Genomic DNA, 10,081 nt, shown 5'->3' on the forward strand with positions numbered 1-10,081 from the left:
TCATAATCATTGGTTTCATCTGAGCCGTTAAACTATTAAATCCACTAGATCCTTTCAACGAGCACAACTTTACAGGCGCTTGAGCTGCGAGCCCAATGCCGGACCGTGGACACGAGCGCAACTGAATTCAGTTTGGGTAGGCTATATGCAAATACAAACAAATTAATTCAAATTCTATTTTATTTACATATTTCATTTTGTTTATATAAAACTCAATACTATGACAAGCATACAAATAAAATAATATTCAGAAAATAAATAAATAACAAGTTAGCATCGAAAATAAAATCGTCGAAAAAGCACGTTCGTCTAAAAATGGTGAAAGGCAGTAAATATTTGTCCCTTCTGATACATAAATGTTTGCCAAAGCAGGTGTGAGGCAAGTTTAATTCATTTTTAACCCCTATTGGTGGGACTACTTTTGGTGAAGATGTGGTGGAATAACCACATTATTTTTACCACACAAAGATTAAATCAGGACTGTTAGACCACATGCAATCCCTTTATCTGTCACGGCTGTTATTAGAGGTATTCATATTTTGGGCTGTTCGTAGCTAAATGGAGCTTGTATGCATGTTAATGAAGTGCTCACGATTATACACGACATCACCTCGTTCAGTATTTAACAATGAAACATAAATACAAAGTCCCCCAATGCCCCCACCCCCGTGTGTATGCTTGTAAGTGCCTCTGGGTTATAAGTGTGTGTGCTCGCGCGTGCGTGTGTGTGAGGAAAAAATAAGAAGGGAAGAATTTCGGGTAATTTTTTTGCAAAATCATTAAATTATCTAATATCAACTACAACCAATATTATACAATTATGTTTTACCAAAAATCAAATAAAGAAGAAATTTGTAGTTCTGCATACAGTAAATAGCAAGATATAGCCTACCCGAAGAGAACATCCAAACTAAATGTCATTAAAAAGTGCATGCATTAAAAATTGTATTTTTGAAAAAAGTATTATTAGTATTAAGCCCACTCCAGTTAAATAATGAAGCCTGTAATAAAAATATATTTGTATGTATATTTTTAAACAAATGTTTATAAATATGCACAATATTACCAATAACTCGCTGCAAATATGCAACTCAAAAAGAAAACAGCTGTTTCGTTGCCAATACCTCATGAAGATCAGTGTCATCGTGAATGTTGTTTTAATTCTCCAGTGTTTATGTGAATTGTTAGCCATTCAAATAAGTTCCGCGTGCCTATCAGTCTATTTCCCCAGTGCTGGGCAGCTGTAAAATCGCGTAGACAGGTTGTCACACTACAGTGAATAGATTCTAATGCTAAACATTTAACATACAATCCTCCAAACAGTGCAAAAGTGGCCCTGGCCAATGCACTAACCACATGCGCCAACGAGGAGGAGCCTGGGACGCCAATCAAAGCATCAACTTCAAATTGTATCTGAGAGATCAGCCCAGGACCTAGGGGCAGAGACATCAGTTGGAGCTCAATTGTTGATCTGATCACATCCGACGGACTTGCTGGAAAAGAGAAGCTGAGATTTAAAGACGAGCATTTACCATTCTCACCCTGTGCTGCGCGCGAGAGAAACTCTTTCACTTTTTACGTTGGTTGGCTATTCGCTTTTTGGGTTATTTTGGCTTCCGACGTGGCGACGGAGATGTCTTTCCCCCAGCTGGGTTACCCGCAGTATTTAAGTGCCTCCCAGGCGGTGTATGGAGGTGACCGTCCGGGAGTGCTGACTCCCTCGTCCCGTGGAGGGAGCGCTGAGATCGGGGGAAGCGCGTCCGCGGCGGCCGCAGCGGTATCTTCGGTGTTGGGCATGTACCCGTACGCGCACAACTACAGCGCATTTCTGCCTTATACCAGCGCCGATCTGGCTCTTTTCTCCCAAATGGTAAGAAAATTAAATGCTTGTTAAATGTTTATCCACAAAGGCTGATTTTTGTCGCATGTTTTGGCTTTTGTACTGTTTTCAGTGCCTCATATTCTATAAGAAATTTCAATTTTTTAGTGCTTGCTATACATGGACGATTAATGTAAAGTGCCGAAGCTTGCACTGTGCATGGCAAATTAAATTGCAGCTTTTAACACTTTAACTGGGCCATTTTAAACGACATTTACCATGCGGATCTGACCTGCATAAAATCCAAATAGAGCAAAACAATAATAATAATAATAATACAATTGTTTTTTATGACGGGACGATCACACCAGCAAAAGTTTTATCTTTGATTTTGGGCTGAAGAATCGTTTTTAATAATAATATTTTTAAAATGCTTTCTCAAATGCTTCATACTTGCTTATAAGAACAATTTAAAATTATTATTTGAAATGGTTTCGATTGAGGACTTGGCAGATTGTTTCGCCTTGGGAAATGCCTATTGTATAACTTGATAACAATATAGCAATAATTATCCATGCATCAAAATTGCATTTTACAGTTTACTACCTCGTGTTAGATTGAAGAAATAATATAGCATACAGCAGCAAAATGTCATTACATAAATAAAGAAAAACGAGTGAGATATTTGCCAAACTGTGATTCAAAAACCTATAACAATTAATCTCATTCATTTGAACAATTATTAATTTCTATTATAATGCCGCAAAAAAATCACATTTTAATTGTGAGTCCCTCAAGCACATTTAAATAGGTTTTTGTTGGGTCATGTTATATTTATAATATTAATGTTGGTTGCAAGGGCCTACGTCACGGGATCACATTACGGTTTATTTTAAATATACATTATATAATACAAATCCCGGTGTAAAAACGCGAGACTGGGTTACTCAAAACAGTCATCATACAGAATTTCCACAATAGTAGTTTTATCAAAGTTTAGTTTAATCAATGTTTTTGTTTTATTTTTATCTGTGGCCTAGCTTTTCATGCTGGTCAAAGGTCAAAAAGTTTTAAAAGGTCGGGAAAATAATGTAAAACATTTAAATGATTTGAAAAACAGAGTTTCAGTCGAGTTTCTTAGATATCCAACGATAAACTGAGAAGTATGTGTTATGCAGAAAAATATCCACAACATGGACATGATTTTTAGAGAAAGTGAAAGTTAAATTTTACTTTCACGGATGAGTTGCAGCATATTAGCAAATGTTGTTCATGTTGTTAAGATCAATCAAAACAAAATACTAATGTTTTTCTTTCTTTTAACTTGTCAATCTTTTTAGGGATCGCAGTATGATTTAAAAGACAGCCCTGGTGTTCACCCTGCAAGCTTTGCTGCCCACACTGGCCCTGCTTTTTACCCCTATGGGCAGTTTCAGTATGGAGACCCTGCCAGGCCTAAAAACGCCACACGGGAGAGTACCAGCACTCTGAAGGCCTGGCTCAACGAGCACAGGAAAAACCCTTATCCCACCAAAGGCGAGAAGATCATGCTGGCCATCATCACAAAGATGACCCTCACGCAAGTGTCCACATGGTTCGCCAACGCCAGGCGGAGACTTAAGAAGGAGAACAAGGTGACATGGGGAAGAAGTAAAGAGGATGAAGATGGCAACATATTTGGTAGCGACAACGAGGGGGACGCCGAGAAGAACGAAGACGAGGAGGAAATAGATTTAGAGAGCATTGATATTGACAAGATCGATGACAATGACGGAGATCAAAGCAACGAGGAGGACGAGGAGAAGCGCGGGGAACTTGAAGAGAAACGCCACGCGATTGCGTTCCAGGCTCACGAGGCCTTCGACAAATCAAAATCAAACGCAAGCAAAGAGCCATCAGACGCAAATAATAACAACACCAGTGTCTTGTCCCCGGGTCGACAGGGAGGTTTTCAAGTTCCGGTTAGCAATAAGCCCAAAATATGGTCGTTAGCGGAAACCGCGACCAGTCCGGATAGCTCGCAGAAACCCACGTCACCCACTGTTCCAACCACTCACGCGGGGTCTCACCCGGCTTTCCTGCCCAGCCACGGACTGTACACGTGCCAGATTGGAAAGTTTCACAACTGGACAAATGGCGCATTCCTGGGCCAGAACTCACTGCTGAACGTGCGGTCTTTCCTGGGTGTCAGTCAGCATCACCATAACCATCACGTCCACTCACAGCAGCAGCAGCAGCAGCAGCCCACGTCTGTGCTAGTGTCATCTATGGCAGCCATGAACAGTGACAAGGCGCCAGAGGACCTCAGTCCAAAACACATAGGTACGCACACAACTTTGGGACCACATCTGCAATTATTATTATTATTATTATTATTATTATTATTATTATTGAGGCAATTCATGTGTATTTTCTGAATAATTATTTTAGCGTAATTTCTAATGACGTTTTTTATTCATGTCAGATCGGGAAAACCTCAGAAATGAGTCACCAACGCAACCTTTAAAGTCATCGTTTCGTCCTCTTCATGACAGGTAAATTTGCATTATTATTATTATTATTATTATTATTATTATTAGGTTTATAAATGCCTATTCCGAACGAATTTTTTATCTGAGAAAATCCGCTTATCTGAGAAAAACTCTGGATAAAGCTATTTCCAAGAAGACAGGCAGAGAAAAATCTGCGCTTAGCGCTTATAATAAATAGTTGTGCTTTTCGTGGTGACAAAGGGCCACGAATCCCCCTCCCCACACACACTCTCTGTCTCTCAGGAGAGTAACTACTTATCAAGTCGCCAAAGCTGTGTGCCTTTCCTAAAGACCCTTGGGAAAATTGAACCTCGGGGGAGCAGTCTTGCTGAAACTTTCCCCTTTTAAGTGCCACATTTTTACCAGGCCATTTTTTTCTGTGACTTGACTCATAATTGTATAGTTCCTATTGGGAAAAATTGCACCAGTGGATTTGATAGTAAATCTCGATACCGTAATAAAAGTGTGTGTTTACGGCAGAAATGGGCTTCTCTGTAAATATATGGATAGGAGGCCTTTTGAGTTTACAATAACGTATATTAATAACAATATAATGTTTAAAGGATTATTAGTTCGTTTACATTAATGTCTTACAATTTTATTATAATATTACTACACAAATTCATTTATATGATTACTTGTTGTAACATGCATTTAAATTTTTTTTTTTTTTGCTATTTTAATAAAATTTCTAATACAATATATTATAAAGTGTAACCGATGGGGTCTGTTTATTTTGTGGCTAACAATGAAATGTCACACAGTGTTGTGGAGATGGGACATCACATCACATCTCTCTCTCTCTTTCTCTTCTCAGCCCAAGAAACCAACAGGAATCAACACAGAGGGTCCTAACAGCTCTCTCTTCCGCTTGATCAAGACATTTTCCCCTGGAAAAAAAGACTGATAGCACTCATAATGGAACAATACAGACGAAATCAGTTCAGCATAACGTTCAGTTACTCTAAAGCAAATCGGCGAGTTTGATTAGCACCAGTGGAGTTGTACATAATGACACCTGTGATCCCTTCCTTACCGTGGGACATTTGGTAGGCTTATTTTGTCTTTATGTGTTGGTGTTTTCCTTTAAGGTGACCCACATTTGTAAATAGTGAGTTGACGGAGTTTGTTCAGATCATATATTTTGTCTAATAAACTAAATGAAATTATAGACAAATTCAAAGTACTCTTTTGGGGTTTTGTGATTTCTGGAAAGGTGGACGTTTTAGTGAATAAATGTTGTCAGGGTGTAAAGAACCTTTAACATGCACAGAACCTTTCTGGTGCACAAACGGAGTATTATAAGGCAAGGAATTATTATACAAAAACTGTATAAGGTTATTTGGGGAACTAAAATGGTAATTCTATGGCATAACACTTTCTAGGACGTTTTTTAATGTTTATTTATGTGCAGTTATGTTTTAATTCGTTCTTGTTATTATTATTATTATTATTATTACTTTTTTAATTAATCTCCGTTAATATCTTTTTTTTTTTTTTTAAAGAGAGAGGAAGCTGCCTGTATTTAGGGTCTAAAATAGATCTTAAAATATTTTGCAGAAGTGCTCAGATTCAATTGTTAAATGGAGCTGGCTGGAAATGCATTGAGGTGCTAATAAGAGACCAGATGGCTGTTGGCGGCGGAAAATGGACCGAAGCAGCTGGGAATATCATTAAGTAATAATGTGGGAACGCCCTGTGCAAACAAAATCAAATGGTTAAAATCTAATCTGTCAGTAAGAGAAAGAGAGAGAAAAAAAACTCGATACGATAATAAATTATTAATTTGCTGAGGAAAGTGACATTCAGTTCAGAGGGAGTGTCTGTATGAGCGTCATTCAGAAATAGCTCATGACAGCACAGCTTATACTGTTTACAAATCGCCTAATAATTAGACAGTATTGCTTGTTAATTCAAGTAGTAGCCTATAGCCTATATGTCAAATGTAATAGGCTATGTAACAGAGCGTTTCGTGATGTTTACAAATAATATCCTTTCGATTTTTATTTTTACTTTTCCATTTTATTTATTATTTATATTTATATTATAAACCTGGATAAATCACCAAAAAAAAATATCATTTTGTGAGCATTTTCCCAATTAATGATTAAACGAACCACACAGAAAATAACTCGTGGGTTAATATTTGAAATGAGTCGCGTGATAAACGATTTTAGGATTTTAGGATGACACTTATTTAGGATAAGTGTGTTGCCTGTTGTTGCTGTTTTTTTTTTTCTTACATTCAAAACTATTGATACAGGAAGCAAGGTGCAGAATTGCAAATAAATTAAAGCTTGCAGCGACCTCTATGGATTGAAAGAGTCATTACATGTAGTTCAAACAGAAAAGAAATTCATTCACTTTTTTTGTCAACATTTTTTTTTCCTGGAAACTACATATAATATTTAGATGGAGAAATCTGCACTTTTTGTATCTATATCCATTTTCAAACATTTGACGTTTTACTGATAGATGAAATCATATAACACAGATTGATCCAATTATTAATTCATACCAAAATAAGGTCAATCATAATTGCTTATTCTATATCTAAGAAATAGGATTTTTGACTAAAAATTTTACATTGTATAGATTTTTAAAGGCTATTCAAAAACTAATCATAACACACATATAGAAAGACCAAATATATTTACGTTATTCAAGTTTTTTTTATATAAAAACAAACAAACAAACAAAATATTTTTGGCAGATTTCTTTTGAATAAAATAATGATTATTTAATTAGGAACATAATAGTCGGTAAACAAACATAGGCTTCGATATATTTCACCGTTAGGGCCTATAGCAGTTAAATATTTGTTTGGGGATTTCTTCCAAAATAATTATGATGACAAAATAATGGTTATTTAATTAGTAACTAAAAGTAAGTGAAGAAATAAACCTATGCGCTCATATTTTGCCATTATACAGCAGTAAATAAAATAATGTAAATCGTTAAAGACCAAAAGCATCAAGCTGCCTTTTTACAAATATTTTACGACAGTAATTTTGCGATTATTTTCGGCACGGAGAATTTATTAAATGTTAACCATAATCTTGCTTAAACAAATGACTAGTGTAATAATAATAATAATAATAATAATATGAAGTAATAATATAAATAATAAAGTAATTCGTTAAATGGACAGAGATATATTAAATAAGGGCAGGTGTACAAATTTCTTTTGTTTCTCCGATATTTCGTCTTTATCTTTTTCGTGAGCAAGTTGTGGTTGAAATTAAATAAGCTCCCGGTGTTTCATTTATATCTTTTGTCCTGTGCTGGCATGGGGTTTGTGCTGGAGGCCATCGGGCTGGGATTCACTAATACACACGCAATTACTCATTCTGTACTTGATGTACAGTCAATTGTCTAACGAGAAATAAACGGGGCTGGAGCCCATAATTACTCTGACACTTCCAGCAACTCTCACAAGACGCCCTGGGCAATAAATGCAAGCCAAAGAGGACGAAACGAAATAAAGGAAAATGCAAGGGTGGGCGGTACACAAATTGAGAGAGGGCAAGAAAAATAAACAATCAAATTAATCATTACCATAATCCACGGATCATGTTATGCGGTTTGACAAAATAAAATTATATAAAAACGAATAATGAGAATTGATATGAAAATGATATTTCAACTGTTGCTTCCATTTACTGTTGTACAATACCTATGACACTTGGACATAATCTCTGTTATGATGCTCGGATATCTGTCACAGCATAGGAGAGAGAGAGAGAGAGAGGTGAGTGGGGACGAAAGTTTATCATTGTCTTGTCTTTTTGGCAGAAACAGGTCATTCATTTACACCCCCTGCCTTACAAAACAACTGCCCCCACCCAAAACCCCCTTTATCCATCCCCTCCGACTCCCCCCCACCACCCCATGGTGTTGTCTTTTTGAAGATGCCGCCAGTATCTCTAAAGAACTAATCCATTTATCTAGTTTCATGAGTGCACTGGGTGAATACCTTCAACAATGGTCGGGCCCTGCTGGGAACTGCAAGTCGGGGAGTCCAGTAGTCACACACATCCACAGTTGCCATACGCCATGTTATGGTTTGACTACTTTGCTGTTCCTTGTTTCCAAAACAACAATAGAGGCTGAATGGGACGAATACCTTGGTCATCGTCTTTTCATCCCAGGAGCAATGGGTTGCTGTAGAACATGCCACCGGATGAGGCAGGGCCTCTGGTTCCAGTGAGGGTGGGAGAGATCTGCTCTCACGCTACACAGCAACAAGAGACAACTGCTAGTAGTGAGCCAGTGTGTGTGTGTGTTATACATTCTCCGAAAAATGTCAAAGCGCTGGGACGGTACCCTTTATAAAGGTCCTAATATGTACCATTAAGGTAGATAAATACAGATATTTGGTACCGTTATGTAGGTACTAATATGGACTTTTTAAAAGGGTACCAGCCCAGTGACAGCTTTTGTACCTTTTTCTCAGAAAGTGTAGATTCAGTAAATATGTTGTGTAGTTATGTAGTTTGTATTAATTCTTAAATATGACCGATATATTTATGCATTTGGCAGACACATTTATCCAAAGCAACTTGCATTACAAGCAATACATTTTTATCAGTATTTATGTTCCCTGGGTCCGAACCCATGACCTTTTATGCTGCAAATGCAATGCTCTACCACTGAGCTGTATACAAGATAAATATAATTTTGGTGAGATTTCTAGGCAGTTGATAAAAATAACAAAATAATAATTAAATAACAGGAAATATTATTTCATTTTTTAGCTTAAAATAACTATGCTGCATCAGCATCACTGCTTTTGATAGCCATTTGCACTTACATGGTCATGTATACATAAAAAGTGCCATAAAAAGAAAACAGTCTTAGTATTACAGATTAGGTTCAAATCAGCCATGGAGGTTTCGATGTAACATTACAACTTAAATGGTCTTGTGAACATGATGTATCAAAGGGTTAAATGAATAAATCTGTGCTTTATATTCTTTAGACTGGCTGCAGAAAATCTCTGGAAATGTTTATAGTGGCTTCGCTTGGATTTGAACATTTGGGGTTATGAATCTGTAAACACAAATCAAATGCACAAACACACACAGAAAGAGCGAATGACAACAAGTAGCAGAGATGTGACACAGACAGTTGTACTTCTTAACGTCTTAGCATGTACGTTTCTCCGGGAACGGTCCTTCAAACTTAAAGCGAGAGTGTATTGTCTGACCCATCCCAAGGCTGCTATTGTCTTATGCTGTGCCTAATAAACAGCAGACGGCCCTTACGGAGCTTTATCCCTCCACATGAAAATTTCCTTAGAGACGGATAATAAAGTCAGACTTTCCTGTGCTCCTTTCTGATGTGATGCCATTGTGGGTTTGGGTTAATTCCAGAGGGCTGTACAAAGAGGAACGGATGAATCTGAAGTGTCACCCAGCAGCTGGGGCCTGGCTCGGTTATTCCCTCTCCACACATGTGCACTGCAGAGGCCGATATCAGATCGCTTCCTCTAATCTGTATCACAACCCATGTAGATTTTTTCTTGGTGAATCAAAATCTAAACCCGCCACTTAACAGACTCGTGTCCGCTTGCGAGACTGCTGTGTATTATTGAGCCGGTGATGACTTCTGGGTGTTTGAATCACCGTGAGCAGCCATAGATGATGAATTAGTTTGATGTCGTAGATCAAACACTGATATGGTTGAGTATACATTAGAGAATGTGGACACAGTTGAGTCTAACCAGTTC

General features: G+C 37.4%; 1 protein-coding gene across 1 annotated transcript; it reads left to right on the top strand.

The window, feature by feature from the left end:
- Window positions 1-1,460: 1,460 nt before the first annotated feature.
- irx1a (iroquois homeobox 1a) lies at window positions 1,461-5,533 on the top strand. Its single transcript, XM_065246329.2, has 4 exons — window positions 1,461-1,870; window positions 3,160-4,141; window positions 4,284-4,353; window positions 5,168-5,533. Exons 1-4 carry the CDS (start codon window positions 1,634-1,636, stop codon window positions 5,223-5,225), a joined length of 1,347 nt encoding a protein of 448 aa, XP_065102401.2. The 5' UTR covers window positions 1,461-1,633; the 3' UTR covers window positions 5,226-5,533.
- The last annotated feature ends 4,548 nt before the right edge of the window (window positions 5,534-10,081 follow it).

Source organism: Paramisgurnus dabryanus, chromosome 13, assembly GCF_030506205.2.
Source record: "Paramisgurnus dabryanus chromosome 13, PD_genome_1.1, whole genome shotgun sequence".
Classification (NCBI taxonomy): domain Eukaryota; kingdom Metazoa; phylum Chordata; class Actinopteri; order Cypriniformes; family Cobitidae; genus Paramisgurnus; species Paramisgurnus dabryanus.

Coding starts and splice junctions, on each gene's coding strand:
- irx1a (XM_065246329.2), top strand. CDS start 1,634: ATGTCTTTCCCCCAGCTGGGTTACCCGCAGTATTTAAGTGCCTCCCAG. Junction 4,142..4,283: donor CCTCAGTCCAAAACACATAG/GTACGCACACAA, acceptor TATTCATGTCAG/ATCGGGAAAACCTCAGAAAT. Junction 4,354..5,167: donor TTTCGTCCTCTTCATGACAG/GTAAATTTGCAT, acceptor TTCTCTTCTCAG/CCCAAGAAACCAACAGGAAT.